The sequence below is a fragment of the Artibeus jamaicensis genome, unplaced genomic scaffold (assembly GCF_021234435.1).
Source record: "Artibeus jamaicensis isolate MK-2021 breed Jamaican fruit bat unplaced genomic scaffold, CSHL_Jam_final contig_233, whole genome shotgun sequence".
NCBI classification, from domain to species: domain Eukaryota; kingdom Metazoa; phylum Chordata; class Mammalia; order Chiroptera; family Phyllostomidae; genus Artibeus; species Artibeus jamaicensis.
The window spans coordinates 13,964,207-13,982,865 of record NW_026521486.1 but is presented as its reverse complement, the minus strand read 5'-3'; the positions used below and the strand labels follow the sequence as shown (position 1 = coordinate 13,982,865).

Below are 18,659 nucleotides of genomic sequence, written 5' to 3'. Positions count from 1 at the left end.
GGATTATGTTTGTTTTAGATCGCCGGAGTTTGTTCATCCTCTCCTGCGTAATGTTACATCTTTCCTAATGCCATTAGCTCTGTTTTGTTTTTTAAGTAAAACTATTCCTATCTTTCATAAATAGCTATTTTTGTGACTTTGCTAAGGTACACAGGACTAATCAACAGAATGTGTGTGTATATTATGGACTATACAGTTATGTTTCACCAAATGCCAATAGTTGATGGGTTATTGAGCACTTACTCTATGCAAGGTACTGGGGTAAATCTTTATTTATGTTGGATAAGATTCACAGAAACCCTATAAAGGGACATTTTGCCAGAGTCAGGATTCAAATGCAGGTCTGCCTGACTCCAAAACCTGATTCCTCAACCAGTATGTTGCACTGTGGGTGTGAGGATGGATAGGTGAGTGGGTAGATGGAAGGAAGGAAGGAAGGAAGGAAGGAAGGAAGGAAGGAAGGAAGGAAGGAAGGAAGGAAGGAAGGAAGGAAGGAAGGAAGGAAGGAAGGAAGGAAAAATAGATGAAGATGTGGCCTTCTTTCTCCCAAGGACATACATGCATTCTTTCATCCATTCATTCAACAAATATTTACTAAGTCTGTAACTTATAGGAGTCACATGGAAGAAGGAATTAGCTTTTGTTATTCACTCAACAAATATTTTTTATTGTGTGACCTCTCTGTACAAGATACTAAAATACAATAAGTGATGTGCCTTGGCCGGGTGGCTCAGTTGGTTGGAGCATTGTCCCATACACCAAAAGGATTTCATTCCTGGTCAGGGCACATACCTAGGATTCATGTTTGATCCTGTTTGAGTTGTGTATGGGAGACAACTGAACAATATATCTCCCTCTCTCTCCAATAAATATATCCTTGGTGAGAAATAAATAAATAAATAAATAAAATTATGTATTTATTGTAAATTGAATAGTTTCGTCTCTTTTGGAGGTTGCAGGTTATTAGGGGAGACTCGTAATGCCTTACTCACATTTAGCATGATAGTCATTAGTGATTTCACAAGCTATGTCATTTGATCGTAACGAAAACCCCATGAAGCCAATCTGGCAGATACCATCCTCCACATTTTAGGTTAAGTGACTTATTCAAGATCACACAGCCAATAAATGGCTGAACCCGAGGATTTCTGACTTCTAGTCCAGTACTCACTCCTTCAAGGCCACCCCACTAATTTTATTTTATTTTCCCTTGGTGCTGTAGGATAATCAACTAAAGCTTAAACTCTATGGAGGTAAAAAGAAGGTAAAAATTATAGAGGGGAACATAATTGCTTCCAACGGGCTCCTACACATTCTTGACAGAGCCATGGACAAGATGGCACCCACATTTAAGAGCAACACGGAGGTGAGATATTTCAGCTAATAGTGACATCAACCCAAGTTCACCTTCCTTTGTTCCACAGAGGGTCACATCCCAAAAGAAAATGCAAGCCAGCAGTATATACTTGACTTTCATTTGTTGTGCTAGGACCCCAACCATGGGAAAGATGGGCTCATTTGTCTATTTTCTGTAACAGAACAACATTTCTGTTGTCTGTTACAGAACTCCAGGTACGTCTACAGAGAGAAAGGCGTGCAGTAAGTGTAGGAAAGACATTGTTTTTTTTTACCTCTTTTAGGGCTGCCTCTGACAGTTCAGTCCAGTGACCAGTGAAAACTTATCCCTCATGCTTTATGGTGGAGGGCAATCTCATTTCAATAACATTTATTCCCTCTGACCTATTTGATGATGGCTGAAGGCTATTTCAGAATGTGCAGGTCTAACCTACTATTTCAAAAACAAAAGAATACATTTGTTTCTATTCACACACATAAACTCTGTCTTTTAATGTTATGGTTTCTATTTTCTGAGCTACCTTTTTTGACTATTTGTTCTAAATGTCTCTTTTTAGCAAACCATAATGACAATGTTACAACCAAGATACAACAAGTTCAGAGCTTTGTTAGAGGTATGTACTTTTCATGAATTTCTGGAAAATTTTTGATGCTCAGCCTTTGTAAAATTAGCAAATGTGTTGATTATCAACATTTTGAGGACTTAAATATTTATCTGAGTTAGTTGCAGATATTAAATTTTATGTCTTAAATGCAGAAAACCAACATGGGGCGTGCCTATGATGGGGATGGAGCTGGTGAACCATACACCATTTTTGTTCCAAGTAATGAAGCATTGAATAACATGGAGGATGGCGCTCTTGATTACCTCCTCTCTCCAGAGGTATTGTTTTCTACCTAACTCTGATGGTATCGTGCCAGCACCACTGCCTCAGTCTGTGTCCATACAGGCTTTTTCTAAACTAGGCATGACAAAAAAAGTTGCATAAATATCACTATCTACCCTCCCACACCCAAGGCAGACATCATTAATCAATCACAGTTCTCTGGAACTAAGCCTGATGTTTTAGTGGCTTACTTCAAGTTCTCTACAACTCTAAAACTATCTAGAAAGTGAAGTCTATAAATGAGGCCATTCTGGGCCAGGTCTAGGCTAAATTTAAAAGGCACAAATGTTTTTTTTTTCTTTTAGATAATTCAGCCTTTCCTTTGGATTGCTTTCATCTCTCTCCACTGTAATCCTCTCTTTGTAAACCATACACCTTCAATTTTCTCACAATCTTCTGTAGGAAAGGAGTTTTTTTGATTCCTTCAAGTTAAGGTGTAAATGACTAAAGGCATGTAAAGTGTTTCCTCCCCCGGAAACAACAGCCTTAAAATGAAGAGAAGAAGAGCTAACTATGGAGTTTTATTCGTTAGAATGTCAAATGGTGGAAGACCCACTTTCTTCCAGTGTCCTAGAATCATGCTTCCATCTTGGCAATGAGCAAGACTACCTATAACCTTACGTAGCTTAGTGCCAATTATACAGAAGGGAGGGATCCAGATATTTTATGTTAATGATTCCCAAACTTTCATATGCTTAGGAATCACTGATGGGATTTGTTAAACTAGGCATATTCCAGAACTTTCCCCCAAGCATTCTGATCCAATGGTACTAGAAGGGGGGTCAGAAATAGACATTTTGGTAAACACCAGCTTTAACTCAGGTAGCCCAGGCCACCCTCCTTCTGGAACCCTGAAACTTGTTTGTGTGTAGCTTAGAGGTTCACATGGATACATCCATTTTTAGAATACTTTCCAGTACTACAAAAATATCTTACTTTCAGAAAACTATGGATTAAAAAGATACCCATCGAGGAGATAAATAAGCAGGTAAACTCCCTTACATTGAAAATGGATGTTCAACATATTAAAGGATTTGCTATGGGTTTTCATTAAAAATGCTATATTTCCCAGTGTCTTAAAAATAGGATCTTATTTTAAACATATGATTCACACTCAAATTTTCTGAAGCTTAGCCATTGGGGAAAAAAACGGTTATATCTCTCTTTAGAATTCAAACTTATACCTACCTAATTTTAAAGCTGAAAAAGTAATGTTGCTCCCCTGGAAAATTATTAAAATCCTGAGCTTCTATGTCCTCTCTGAGTGCATGAGCTTCTGATACAGAATTTTTTTAAATAATAAAGGTGTTCTCAGACATGTGATCAGGTACACTTAAAGAATGGAAAACAAATCAACCTCCCTGCGTTTGTGTCAAGCACCTTTGCTTGGAAAGCTGTTCTCTTTCTCCTCCCTCATAATCCCTTCCAATGGTGCCTGGAGCCGGCACCCTCAGGCTCCCCCAAGTAGACTGTGAGTACCTCTTCCCAGCTCTATTCCCTGAGATCACACATTGGTAGCTTGAAATCAGCCCATGGTGATTTAGACCATAGAAACTGGCCAACACTATAAATCATGGCTTATTTTTTCCCCATAAAAATGACCACTGCTCCTGGCTCTCAATCTCTTTCCTCTCAAAGGCAGCATTTTTCTTCCTGCGAAGAATATAACCCTTCAAGTCTCTTTGTGCTCCGTCATAAACTGTTTTTCCACTTCAATTTCTAGGTAAGGGATGAAACAACCACTTTGCCTCTTTCTCAAGTACAGAGCCTACGTGGGTTAAAATTTCTCAACCTATTGGAAGTGACTTCTGTCTCCATTCATCTTAATAGCACCCTTTAGTTGTTTCTTCCAAGAAGAACCTCAGCTGGAGACAGTGAAATTTCCATCAGCCACACCAATAAAATGGAAAAGAAACCAATCTCATTAGAAGAGTGCTTTCAATTTTTCATTTGGAATGCCATGTTCCCTTTTTAGTGTATTTCTTTATTTCTCCCTGAAAAAAAAATGTTTCGGTCTCAAAATCATCCCATCCCCACAAAGACCACAGCTGCTGATTATAAGCCCCAGTTTATGACTTTGTCCCTGAACTAGACAGAAATAAAAGCAAAGGGGGGCCAGGTGGGAGGAGATTGGCCCTTGCCAATTCTCGAATGCCTTGAAACTTAAATGAGACAAAAGGAAGTGGATTTACAGAATGCAAGGTCATGCAGTTGGGGAGAAAACACTCTCTTTCTGTCTCTGGCACCAAAAGGTTTGGTTTTTGTTGTTATTATTATTGTTGTTACCTAAAACAGCTGGGGGGAAGTAGATGCCTTCATAAGGGAAAGAATACACTTCCCCAAAAGAATTTTCTACAACAGCAGCACCTGGAAGCATATCCTGTCACTATGAGCCGCAATGGACTGAATTCTACTGGGATGGTGGCCCTCAGCCAGATAAGGCAGCGGGCATGCACAGTGCCAGGGGTGATGCTGATCTATGCCTTTGTTCCTCTCATTCTCCTGTTTCTTGGAAAAAAGGATCCAACACCAATAAACTATTGAGGCTTTAGAAGTGGGTGACGCAACCAGTAAAGTCCTCCATATAGAATTAGGGAGCTGGAAGGAATCCTTACCAGTCCCTTTATTTTCAGGTGAAGCTGTGCCTGGAGGAATTAAGTGGTTTGCTCAGCGTCACACAGAAGCAGAACTCAGGATCCTGAGGTCCAGCCCAGTGCTCTTCCCAGGAACCTCCCTCCTCTTAATTTATTGTCATAAATGTTGATGCAGGGCTTTCCATGTGCCCCATGCTGTGTTGGATGGGGAAATAGTGATTAATAAGATAGACCCAGTTCCTGCCTCCTGGAAGTTTGCAGTCCATTTTGGTCTGACTTTTTCCCCAGTGGTTCCCATTTTTTCTCACCTCTTCTGCCCCTGAGCATCCACGTTCGTAATAGCATTGTTTTTGCCTGCAAGTCTCACTTCTGGGTACCATAAAATAGCATAAAGAGGAAGGTAAAACCCAGTGGCTAAGTGACTTGCTCAAGGTCATATAGTAGCAGAACCAGTACTATAGGTGGTAGTCAACTTCAACACTCTTTTTGGCTACTGTGCCCTGGACCTAATGCTATTGACTTACAGATATGGTAGCCATATAACTTATCATTTACACCAGGACAACTCTGAGAGCAATTGGGGCTGCCAGGACAATGAGAGTTGTACCAGAAAAACCAGGATATGCTGTCACCTTACTTATAGGTAACTGCTCTGCATAGGAACCAGGGCCAAATGCAGAGAGGAGTCTGGGTGAGCGGAACTCAGATTCAGCAGGGCTTTCTTTTGATCTGGGACTTTGCAGTGTTATAATATGTCCCTAGAATGGTCAGCCACTTGGGCATTACTATGATCTTGATTTGCAATTGTTCACCTAGTCACTATGTCTGTGCTATTTAAGAAGCAGACTCAAAAGCTGTGAATCTTGCAACTCCCAGCTCTGGCTCAGCTGGGAGATTGTGACATCCTGCAACAGACCACCACCACTGCCACCAGCTTCTTCCCCCAAAGAGAGTGGTTCCTGAGCTCCTCAACTCTGTGTGCTCTCTCCAGGACACCCTTATGGGGACTGCTCATCCTGTTTATAGTCCCAAGACTATTTTTCCTCCACTGTTGCCTTTGTTTTATGAAGCATGAGAAATCTTGGTAAGGGCTTTGCAAGAGAAATGCCCATGTACCGAGGGAGCTCAGAAAAGAAAGCATCCTGACCAAGTGGTTCAAACAAGGACTGAATACTCCTCAGTAATCTGTATGTGGTTATTGCAAAAGTGAAATGGAATCATAAACTAAGACTGTAGTAGAAAATCCAGAAGATAGCCTTGGACATTCAAAGAGGTCATGGAGAAGAGTGACTGAGAGCTTGGGCTAAGTCTTAGACTTACGTGCTAAGTTAGCTTTGTGACCTTGGACATGTCTTTAAAATTCAGTGTTATCATACATAGAATGACTTGATAGTAGTCCCTACCTCACAGAGCTGTTGAGGGGAATAAAGGAAATGTGCACATAATGTTTTCAGCACAGACTCTGCCAGAGCAGGAATTTGGTAAATATTAGCTATTGAGGGGATGGGATTTTTCTCAACCTGGACTTCCCAATAAAGTGAGTATGGGTTACTTACTTTTCTTGACTAAGTCATTTGAGGAGGTTCCCACAAGAGGAGGGTGGTGTTTTGTTTTCTTCATTGACTAAAGAAGTATTTTAATTCCTTCGTAGGGATCTCAGAAGCTTCTGGAACTCATCAGACACCACATTGTCCCCTTTACCCAGGTAGGCCCCATTTTTCCTACTATCTTTTTTCCCCTGCTTTGAAGATATCTGACCTAGTCTTAAGTTGCAATATCTCATGCTAAAAAAAATAGGGGACAGTTGTCCTTTTTCTGTAGTTTCAAGTGTACCCTTAGCTATGAATGATGAGCCTTCTATCAAAGACATCTTCAAAGCCCCAAAACCCATGACATCAAAGCTCCCATTATTATTCCATAAACTTGCAGGCTGTTTTTTTCTAGTGAAGACTGTATGAAAGCAGTGCTCTGTGTGTTGCTCCAAATGTTTCTGTCTGTTGTTCTCGTTGCAGCTTGAAGTGGCCACCCTCGTTTCGACCTTTCACATACGGAGCATGGCCAACCAGATCATACAATTTAACATAACCAATAATGTAGGTGAAAATTCTACCACTGGTTTCATGACTTATTTTTTGCTCTTCTTATAATTATTTTTTAGGTTATACTATCTCTATACTAACTCAAAGGCTTAAAATCTTTATGATTATTTCATTTATTTTTTACCTTTTCTACCAAATGCCTGCTAAACAGCTACATTTGTGAGAGTCTGACCTAGATGTCAAGGGTAAAGCAGTGAAAGAGACAGGCTTCCATACCAAAAAGGAAAAGAGACTTTAAATAACTAATTAGCAACCAGTGAATTATTTAATCACAATTGTAATAAGTGCCACCAAGTGGAAGTTGAGAGGTCCATGAGAACATGCAACAGGAGGAGTCTGAGGAAGTCTGGGGGTCCAGAGGTCCTTAGTGAGAAGGTGAGGATTTGGCCAAGATTTGAAAGATGAGTAGAGTGAACTTGGGCAAAGAAAACTAGAAGAGTGTTCTAGACAGAAGTAAGAGCATGGTCAAAGCCCCTGAGATGGCAGACAACGTGACTGGTTTCAGAAACTCAAAGAAGACAGCATTATTCAGCTAACTCCCTGGGGTTGTAATATCAGCAAAAGTCTGGCAGCATAGAGATTATGTCTCTTGTTGATTCATTGTTGATGGTGTTGATGAATGGTCACTACACCTTTCAACAAATATATATTGGGTGCCTACTTTGTGCCAGACACCATTTTAGGTCCTGAATGTAGATCAGTGATCATACAAATGCTCTTATTATGTGGAATTTTTATTCTACTAAATAGGAAGACAAACAATAAATAAAGAGTAAAATATGCCACATATTAGGGAATTGGAAGTGAAAAGATAGAAAGCAACAAAGCAAGGAAGGGTACAAGAAAGCAGGAAGGGGGCTGACATTTTGGATAAATTGCCCAAGAAATCCTCAGGGAGAAGAAAATGCATCAGCAAAGACCTGAAAGAAATGGCGGGAGAAGCAGTGTGACTATTTGAAAGAGCACTCCAGTCAGGCATTGAAAGACAAATACCATGATTACTTTGACAAGGAAAAAGAGAAGGGGAGGGAGAGGGGGGGGGGGGGAAATTTAAAATTGAAATAAAGGGGGAGCTCAGGAGAGGAACAGTAAGTACAAAGGCAAAGAGCATGCCTGACCTGTTTGAGGAATTGGGAAGGTCAGTGTGGCTAGATCAGAGAGAGTAGAAGAGAGAGAGTTTAGAGAGGATGTCAAGACAGTAGGAGGGAGAAGGAAAGGTGGGGTCAGGGCATGCAGGGCCTAAGAATTCAAGGTAAGGACATAAGCTCTTAGCTTTGAATGAGATGAAAAGCCATCGGAGGATTTTGAGCAGTGGGATAATGTGATCAGACACATTTTGGGAGACTGATCAGCAGGCAATTGAGAAGAATGATGGTGACTCAGATTAGGGTGGCTGCAGGGATGTAATGAAAAGTGGTTGAATTCTGAAGATATTTTGAAGGTAGATGTAACAAAATGTGCTGATGGGTTGGGGAATAAAGAGAGAGGAAGCCAAGGATGAGTACCAAGCTTTCGACTTGCACAACCACAAAGATGAGTTGCCATTAGTACTGCAGGTGGAGCAGATTTGGGGGAAGAGTGGAGGTCAGAATTTCTCACCAATTTGTCCATTTTCTGCTCCCTTTCCTACAACATAAGCAGGAACATGTCTTAGTTTGTTTACTGATATATCACAAGGTCAATAAATGCATCTGAATGAATGTGAATGGATCACCACTGAGAGATAAACTAATTTGCCCGAAGTGTCATAGCAAATATATTGTGGAGCTAAAATTGTTATAAGTCTTTCCTAGTATGGCACCTGCAAGGTCCATTTCTGCAAGAACATCCCTGCCTGGCATTGGTCAAAAATTCATTTAACAGATTCATCTCTTCCTGTCTGCCAAGCCCTCCTAGTAGCAAATCTTCCACTTACTGAAAAGTTAGGTGAAGTTGAAGTTCTCCAGTGAGGTCACCACCGTGCAGATCTACCAGAGGACCACTGGTGTTCCTGAAGGACAGAATGAAAGATGTCATTGCTTCTTTCCAGGGGCAGATTCTGGCAAATGACGTGGCAATGGAAGAACTTGAGGTCACTGCCAAAAATGGCCAAATTTACACGCTGACTGGAGTTCTGATTCCTCCCTCCATCATCCCAATTCTGCCCCACAGATGCGATGAAGCAAAGAGAGAACTGAAACTGGTAAGAAAACTAGGGAGTAAATTAGGGTCCCTAAACAGCCCCACAAAGCAGACAATGTTTCCAGCTCTCACAGTTCTGAGGACCCTCCTCCCAGAAGGTTTCTGTCTTCATGGAGAGGCAGGCATGAACTAAGGTTCCTTTGGGGGTTTGGGGGGGGTCCACAATGATACATGCTGCCTGAGTATGTTAAGTTTTCTAAAGCTGTTATAACGAATTACCACAAACTTAATGGCTTAAAGCAACAGAGACTTATTCTCTTACACCTCTGGAGGACAGAAGTCAGAAATCAAAGTATTAGCAGAGCCATGCTCTCTCTAAAGGTTTGGGTAGATAGGTGGAGGGGGTTCTTCCTTGCCTCTGCCAGCTGCTGGTGCCTACCAAAGATCCTTGGTGTTCCCTGGCTTGTAACTGCAACACTTTAATCTCTTTCTCCACCTTTGCATGGCTTTCTTCTCTGTATGCATCACTGTGTGTCTCCTACTATTCCTCTAAGGACATGAGTCATTAGATTTAGAGCCCATCTTAGTTCAGTATGGCCTCATCTTAACTAATTACATCCATGAAGACTCAGTTTCCAAATAAGATCACATTCTGAGATTTGTGCAAACATAAATTGGGGGGTGGGGCGGGGAACACTATTCAACCCACTGTACTTCAAAATACCTTACGAGGGATTGAAAGTAGAATTTCTTCTCAGGTGGATGCTCTGGTCTAGCCAATCAACCATCTTTCTGTACTTCTTTTCAAATATGAAACTTACAGTTTCCCTATGAGTTTGTGTACCTTCTAATGGCCTTTCTTATTTCCATAGCAACTTTTTTGGCTCACCTGCTTTTAACCAGAGCACCCCAATTTTTAACATTGCTGTTGCATAGGATATTTCAGTTCCCATGGAAACCACAACCCCAAAGTCACAGCAATAATAAGTCTGGGTATTTCTACTCAGGACACTTCAATATTACATCAATAATTGTCCTCAGAATGTTCTTGGAACATGTGCACTGAACAAGGAATAATGACCTCTTTTTATAGATTTTATTTTATTGATCCCTCTTCTTGTCATGAAGGCTGTAAATGCATAGTTGAATAACTGGCACAGGCTCATGGCTCATTGCTTTGATTTCAGATTTCTTAATTAATATAATTACTCTGATATGTTTTAGGCACTGTGATGGTACTGGTCCCCTGTGCCAGTTACATACCATTGAGGGATTTGATTCAACTCTGAGAACCACTTTTTAGGAGGCAGAAACTTGGTCACTTTCCCAGCCAGTCCCTGGCAGTGATTTGAGTTTGGTTCAATCCTTTAAATGAGTACTGGCAGCTGTATCACCCAGCTTCAGCCAGGACGAAGATCAGAACAGGCCAGAGGAAAATAGTCTCAACTTCTGGCCCAAAGACTAGGAAAATATGGCCTCTTCAGAGAAGAGTCCAAAGAAATCAGTAATTAGACTCCTTCAGAGCTCCTCCACCTCGAGTAGCTGCCATTCAAGTTCAGGGAAAAAAGTCTGTGGGGTCACAAGGGCAGCCCTGGGTTCAAGGTCGCCTAACTCCAGGAAGTTCAAAAGTTTGTTCTCCATCTCCCGAAAGGGTAGAATCCAGATGTGGCTTTGAACCTCAACCCAAAGAATTTGGGGAGAGGAGAAAGACCTTTGCAATAGCTGTCTTAGAATGGAATCTTCAACCATTTTCTCTGGGTTTAAAGTCAAATCTATGTGCTCCATATGGTTTAGGGTGGTTGTGATTGTCTAGTGAAAGCACAAATGCATTCTCTGGAAAGTATTTTGGGCTAGCAAAGAACAGAAGTTCCTGGCACCTTCTAAAAGTCTCGGTTTTCACCAGGCTAAATCCATAGCTGCCTTTGGCCATGTATGTTTGGATTGGGGGGCATGTATTTTAAATTTTGGAGGTTTAATAAATAGCATCTTGTGCTCGTTAAGGTCTAGGGTCCCTGCAGGAAACAGAATTTATCCCAAAGGTTCAAATGGAGAGACTTGAATGAAGAATCTAATGCAGAGAGATGGGCAGGGCTAAGGGAACAAACATGTTATGTTAGGGCATCCAGAAAGAGGCAATGGCAGGAAATCACTACCACCTCAGGACCAAAGAGTCATGGTGGGGGGTCAAGAAGGGGAGTAGAGTTACCTGGTGGGAAGAGTGGAAGAAGTGATACCATCAGGAGCTGTAGGGATGGTACCTCAAGCATACAGAGACCAGGGAAGAAATACCTTGACCTGTTCTCCTTCTACTCATCAATATCCTGCTGGTGCCTCCCATTGATCAAGACCAATCAGCAGTGGGCAAGGAAACCCAGGAGACTATCCTTCAAGGTCTGCCTGCTGGAGCACAGAGCCCAATAGAGAAGGTCGGAGAATGGATATGGACAGATCTGGAGGCGTACACCCCTTTCCTTGCTCCTGAATTCAGAACCACTGGAGCAAGAAGCCCAGGAGACTGAAAGGGGGAGCTTCAATGTTCAGCCTCATTACTGCTGGGCTAATTGGAGAACAAGAACTTCACCCTAACACTTTATCCTTGGCACAGGTGGACAACCAAAGTGTCCCCTGAGGGTCAGGAGCCTCTCTAGTTGGCAGAGTTTATCTGTCTGACCCTTAAAGAGGGAGAGGAAGGGGCTGAGCAGATTCAGTTCCTTCTCCCAGAACCTGCCTGCATTGTCTTCACTCCTTTTCTCTGAGTCAGTAGGGGATGGGGAGAGAGACCAAGGGTTACTCTATAGAATCCCTTTTGCAGGGAGGAAGTGTGAAGCCAGACAGGGCGGTCCCCTGCTCCCTCCTAAAGGGGCACCTGTGTTGATCCACTGTCTTTCCTTCCAGGGCACTTGTGTTAGCTGTTCCCTGATACATTGGAGCAAATGTCCTGCCAACTCTGAGCCCACAGTAAGTGTGACAGCTTCACGAAAACACACATCACCCAAGCACCCCACTGGTGTGGTTTCTCATCCTTTCTACTTTCCTCTTAAAAGATGTTAACTCCAACTGGGATACTATAAGATTAGCTCTTAGCCTACCAGCTGGGAGATGGTAGAAAGACAGCCCACAGATCCGTGCTTGAATCCTTGCATAGTAGCCCTATGTAAGCTGCTTAACCTTTTTACTATAATTTTTTTCACCTGTGTATAATAAGAATAATAACCACAACAACAGGATTCGCATAAATTAAATACCCAAGCACAATGCCTCAATCAAGTATCCATTCAGTAAAAGTTTATTCCTTCTCTACTTTTCCCTCTTAAATAAAACACAGAGTTTGTGTTAGGAAGGCAATACCTCACGTCCAACTTCTTAGGGTCTCCAGCTGGGCTTCAGAATTAAGCTGACATAAAACAGATCAACAGGAGAAAAGCTCACAGATTTTTATACCCACAGTGAGAGGCTCCATAGGAGAATGAAGAGTCAGACAGGTGATAAAAACCCAAATGCTTATTTAGTAATTTGAATAAAGAATGGCAATTTGGGGAAAGCAACTAAAATATATGGGGAGGCTAATGGAAGATCAGTCATTTTAACAAAGTCTGTGTGTACAGATTTTTCTTGGCTTCAAATCCCTGTTCCTAGTGACAAGATATTTCTTCTCTCTTGGTGCAGTGAGGGCATCTTTTGTATAGGAGTTTTATCTCCTATTTTCAGAAAGAAAAAAAAAAACCAGAGAGGACTTTTGTATCTCCTTCCTATTTTTCAGGTACCTTTAGCTCAAAATATCCTTGTCAAAGTGGCATACTTTGGGATGGCATATTCTACCATCCTTCATTTGTATTTGCTCTTCCAAAGCATTATTCTGGAGGGAAACATAAAAAAAAGACACTGGAACTAACAAAATTTTTTCAGGTTTGATTGAATTCTATACCCATCTATTGAGGAATATAGAGCTGGTTCTGGGGGCAAGAAGATGAGTAAGATAGTTTGTTTTATCTTGTTTTTGTCTTGAGAGCTCTAATCTAAGAGGAAAACAGACAATGGTACAATTCATAATTCACATGCCATGTACTCTCTTGGTGGCCAAAACAAAGTGTTCTAAGGTTAAGTTGATGATAGAAATGTCTGCCTGTGAGTTCATCCTAAGAAAGAACTTTCTCCAGCCAGAAGTTTCATTCAACACTAGAATAAATCATTAAGGAGGGTGATGAGCTTTTAATGAGATCTTGTTGTGAAGCATTTCATAAAGAAAACATTAAAATTAAGTAGGCACAGGTGTCTGGGTATGTATTTTGCTTAATGAAGCCATCGTCCCTGAGCCCTTCAGCCTGCGGTCCACCAGGAAACATGGAGAGGGAAGGGAAGGAGGAAATCGCGCTGGCTGGTATCACAGTGGCTGCTGTGCGCCAGGCATTGTTCTAAATGCTTTATGCAGCAAATCCATGAGGTAGGTAGATTATTATCATAACCACTGTGTCATCAAGAAACTAAGGCAAAGAAATATATAAAGTGCCTCCCACAAGGTCACCCAGCTGACATGTGACAGAAGCTTGATCCCACATTGCCTCAGCGCAAAGACGGAGGAGGCAGAGAAGCGAGATGAGGCACTTGGGTTGGAGCCAAAAGAGCCTCAAAACTGCCCTTCCCGGGCTTCCATGATTGACACTTAGTTATTGATCCTGAGATCCACCTAGAGGACTGAATATTCCTTCCTCAGTAAATGTATCTAAGACTTTAGGATTTTATAGTCAGTGAAGTTCTCAATGCTTTCTTCTTGAGCAAGAGCCTAAGATGAAGAAGCTCAACACAACATTTATGTAACATAAAATCTGAGCCTGGGACTAATGCTTCTGACAAAATTTGAGGTGCATGATTGTCCCACTTCATGGATTAGGCAGTTGAGGCCCATGGAGATGCCATGACTTGCCTCTGGTATCCTAAAGTTAGTATGTGGTAAGGATGGTCCCATTCTCTGGAGCTGCTACTCACTGGCAGAGTTCCTTAGAAAAATGACAACCTACTTGGGCCTCAGCTTCCTCACCTATAAAAAGGGATAAAAACAAACCCACATGGGGTAGAAGATGGATAACCTCACATGTGTACTGCGTCCAACCCTCGTAAGTTCTCACTAAATTGTAGTTCTAGAGAATTATGAGTGGGCATTGGGGTTAGAGAATGGAAGGAAGCGATTACATCTGCCCCCATCCCCAAAAGAAAATTCAGACTATCACTATTTGGGCAGGGGGTGGGTATCTTTCTAAAATTAAAGATAGGCTCTTTACTGACTCCAAAATTTCTACATAGGAGGAGTTTAGGGATGGCCATTGACTGGGAGGGGAAGCCAAGACAGATCCAGGAGGAACAGGAAAGTGTTCCCTGACGTCTGCCGTCACTTGAGCAGGGGCACAAAGTTACACGTGTCCTGGTGCGAACCCTGGTCTGTAGTCTACCAGGCTCTGACGGGGACCCACTGTGCCAGCGTGGCCTAGAGCAGCTCCTTGATGTCACTGGTGAAATGGAAGTAGACTGTCTAGTGTATGTAAACGCTGACAAATGCCCAGAGGACCCCAAAAGGCAGACAGCGACGCTTTTTCTCATTGGCTTTTCTCCAGGCACTCTTCACACACAACTGTGTCTATGCTGGCAGAACAAGGACCCTGAAGAGTGGCTGTGCCCGGTACTGCAACGCCACTGTGCAGGTGAGGAGTGTGCACTGCCAGGCCCTCATCCTGGCCACCAGGGCTCACACAGAAGCCACCAGGGCTGGGAGGCCCTTGGGCCTCAGGTTCTGTGCAGTCACAGGCTGCCTGGGTAGCCTTGGCAATATCTTCCTACAGGGGAACTGAAGGGTGGATTCTCTCAAGATAGCCAGGTCACCCCCTTCCCTGCATGCACCTCACCAAGGGTGCCTTCTCGCTCTTAATGAAGAGCACACACTCTCCATGCCTGCCTCCCACACCCCGCCCCCCCCCTCCATCTCTCACCTGCCTCTTACCCTTATTCCCACCTGAGAGCATGCACAACGGCCCTTCCCAGCCTCAGGATGCTCTTCCAGCTTCTCTTGGGGCTGGGTTATCTTTCAAGTCTCCATTTTTTCACTCTCACCTCCTCCATCGCCACCCAGTCCACAGGGGCCTCCCCAGTCTCCCCCACCTCTGCCTCGACCTGCTGCTGCTTTATTATAGTACTTTGTTTTCCCACCTCTGAAATTTCCTCATTGTTCTCCTTCTTCTCCTCCTCCCCTCTTCCTTCTCTTCCTCTCCTCCCTCCCCTCTCCTCCTCCTCTTTGTTCTTTCTTATGTAGTATCTCTTCCTGATTAGACAGAACATAGACCCCTGACCACAAGCCTTCATCTGTCTTGCTCACGTGGGGCCAGAGCCAGGCAGACCCCCACAGTCAGCCCTCAGTAGACTTGTGGTGAACAGATAGATGCCTGAGCACCGGCCGTGACACGGTATGCAAAAGAAAAGTCCAGCTCATGATGAGGGAGGGGGATCATGCTGTTTGTGATAATAATAGAAATTGAGGAATCGGCACTCTGCTTTGGGTTTTAAAAAGGCAACAACGTGTTCTGTTTCTCAGACACCACAGTGCTGCAAAGGCTTCTACGGGCCGGGCTGCAACCAGTGTCCAGGAGGCTTCACCAGGCCGTGCTCCGGAAACGGACAGGTGATAAGGACAGTCCCTGACGCATACTTTTTTATGAAGGCTGAGGTTGACCTTTCTGAAGTAGAAAAGTGATGTTTAAAACCACTGAACCAAGAAATGATACAATGCCAACCACCATCCCGGGGGAAGTAAGAATAATACAGATCAGTTACTGAAAGAACAGGCGTCTCAGTGAATGTTGACTGGGGAGAGGGAGTGGGGGTGGGGTACAGCACAGGTGGCCCACATAAGGCCCCTCCGCTTTGTTTTATCTGGCCTGGCACCTTGTTTCTACTCGGAGGCAGTGCCGAGCTCTGGCTTAACTGTTAAGAAGTAGTTACATTCATACAGTCCTCAAATTACATTGGGCCCTTTGAAGGCAACCGCAAGGCTGATATGGCCCCTGGAGAAAATGAGTTTGACAGCCCTGGGGCACAGAGAGGTCACATCTAGTCTTTGCTTTTCTTCTGCTGCCCACATGACCTTGGGCAATTTGACAAAGGCTCTCTGGACTCCACTTCCTCCGGTGGGAGATAGTAGGATTGGCCGAATCTTTAAGATTCTTTCCAGGACTAAGCTTTTATGATACCTTTTAAAAAATAGCACTGCCCAGTGATTGCTTTTTTCAAACCTATCTGCAAAACCCAGTGAAACATACAGGACAACATTTAATTCACTTACCTTGGAGGCCAGAGCTAAATAGACAAAGGTTAAAGATAAAAGTAGCAGGGATTCATATGGAAAAAGCATAGTTCTGTGCATTTGAGACATCCATATTTTTTAAATGTGCCACTTAGAAGGAGAAGGAAAAACTGCACAACCACAAGTGGGGACACCATGCAGGCACAGAGACGCCGCGGGCAGAGCTGGTACCAATTAATTACTGTAGCCGGGTGGTCGGGAAGGCACTCATGCCCAATTCTAATGAATGTCGATCATTAGACATCTCACCTTAAAATGGCTCGATAGGTGGGAAGGGAAAGTGTTTCCCACTGAAGGGAGAAACATCGCAGTGTGAAGTCGCAGATCTGAGCAAGCGAGGGTCTGATAAGAAAAGCCAGTCTTGATTCTGGGGGTCTGTGTGTTGTCACTCATTGTTTGGAGATTTCCAGTTCCCTGCTAGGATTCCCTAAATCCATCCCCCACTTGAATGACTTCCCTTAAAGTTCTAAATCCTGGCTTGGGACCCCAAGCTTTTCACCAGAGCTTCCTACCTGATACCAACATGAGTCCCAACGAGTCCCATAGAGTCATTTCAAGCAGGCTTGAATCTGAGCTCCAAGAAGTCAGGTCACGCAACGAAAGGGTCCGAGACTCCTTCGGGGATGGGAATGTGTTGTCCTGACAGCCCACGGGGCCTGTCTTTGCTCTCAGTGCGCAGACGGCCTTGGTGGCAATGGAACATGCATCTGCCAGGATGGCTTCCAGGGTTCCCAGTGTCAGTTCTGCTCGGACCCCAACAAATATGGACCTCGATGTGACAAAAGTAAGTGACACTTCCAGAGCTTCCCCCTGCCCCCCAGCCAGGCTCCCCACTGCACTGCAGCAAGCTGATGGAGGGGCCAGTGTCCTATGCCCCTTTGCTTGGTGAATGCCCTCCCCACAGGGCTTTCCTGAAGCACTCAGTTCTGAAACTGTAGCACAAGCCCCACTGCTGGGCCCCACCCACAGAGCTTCTGAGAGGTGGGCCTCGGTGGTATTTGAGAATTTGCATTTCCAACAAGTTCCCCAGGAAAGCTGCCAATGGCTGGTCCAAGCACTGCACTTTCAAAACCAGTCTCTTCAAGTTTCTCCACACCCTTGAAGTGAGAGCGGGTCCATATCAAGGAACAGACTCGCTCCCTGTCTTTCAAGCAGTCTGCTTCCATTGGCTCCTCCCTTTGTCAAATGCGGGAGCTTGGGCAAGTCAGTAGGCCTGTCTAGGGCTCTGTTTCCCCGTCTATGAATGGAGAGAGACTAACTACCTCGCACTGCAAGTACCAGTTATAGATGGAAAGCCCTTGCCTTAGGACAATGCCTCGCACGCAGTACGCACTACAACGTGCTAGCGCTTATTATTAGCTATTGTGTTGTATTACCATCTATTACCTGTTGCCACTGTTACAATTATTCTCAGTTCAGTGACATAAATGTCAAGAAGCTTATAAAAACTGCAGAAAGTTCCACAACAATAGACAATGCAAAATGCAATTACATAACCTTAGAAAACGCACTGCGTTCTTTCAAATGACAGTATGTATAAATTTATGTATATAAATACATTTAAATGCATACTTCTAAACTAAGATTAGAATGTAACAAGAATAAAGGGAGTGGATCAGAGCTGGCTGTGAAGTCAAACCCAGCCGAAGTTAAATCCCCACTGTGCTACTTACTGGCCGCACCACCTTAGAGAAAATCTCTCGCAGAGTCTCAGTTTTCCGATCCATAAAATGAAGCTAACACTGGTACCCACAGCACGAACCACTGATTAAGTCAGACCATAATTTAGGGATTTATCACAGAGCTTGTACCCAGCAAATAATAAAAAATAAAAAAAAAGAAGCCATTCTTACCACTGTTACTACTAACTTCACTCATTTGTTACAAAATGCACAGCCCTTCCCCCCTGACCTTGCTTTGATCTTCACAACTACCTCGGAAAATGGACAGGAAGCCAGAGCCCAGGCAGGCAGTCGGGGCTGCTGGTCCTAGCTCAGTGCTGTTTTTGCCAAATGAGTTTTCTCAGAAAAGAAAAATGGGGTTTATTCCAAAGCCTGCCAACGCTGACATTGTTAGGAGGCCAGCGGGGCAGAGGTGCGGGCTTGCCTTGTGGCCGCCTCTCGTCCCAGGTCTGGGGCTGCCCACCCTCTCAGGCAGGGGACCCTCCTTTCCGGGGTCTTGTTTCTAGCAAATTAAGCCTTGACTTGCTTAAAAGTTCATGAAAAGTCTTTTTTGTTTTAAATCCAGCCATGCTGTT

The 18,659-nt window shown here is 43.5% G+C and overlaps 1 protein-coding gene across 2 annotated transcripts in view; it reads left to right on the top strand.

The window, feature by feature from the left end:
• Positions 1-18,659, top strand: part of STAB2 (stabilin 2) — a 125,110-nt gene that overhangs the window by 34,688 nt on the left and 71,763 nt on the right. For both annotated transcript variants that reach the window (XM_053661603.1, XM_037160777.2), the window contains exons 13-22: positions 1,223-1,366; positions 1,914-1,970; positions 2,114-2,239; positions 6,489-6,542; positions 6,850-6,930; positions 8,966-9,118; positions 11,953-12,015; positions 14,664-14,750; positions 15,635-15,721; positions 17,075-17,186. In XM_053661603.1, the coding sequence (XP_053517578.1) occupies positions 1,223-1,366; positions 1,914-1,970; positions 2,114-2,239; positions 6,489-6,542; positions 6,850-6,930; positions 8,966-9,118; positions 11,953-12,015; positions 14,664-14,750; positions 15,635-15,721; positions 17,075-17,186 (964 nt within the window). The remainder of the gene's footprint in view (positions 1-1,222; positions 1,367-1,913; positions 1,971-2,113; positions 2,240-6,488; positions 6,543-6,849; positions 6,931-8,965; positions 9,119-11,952; positions 12,016-14,663; positions 14,751-15,634; positions 15,722-17,074; positions 17,187-18,659) is intronic.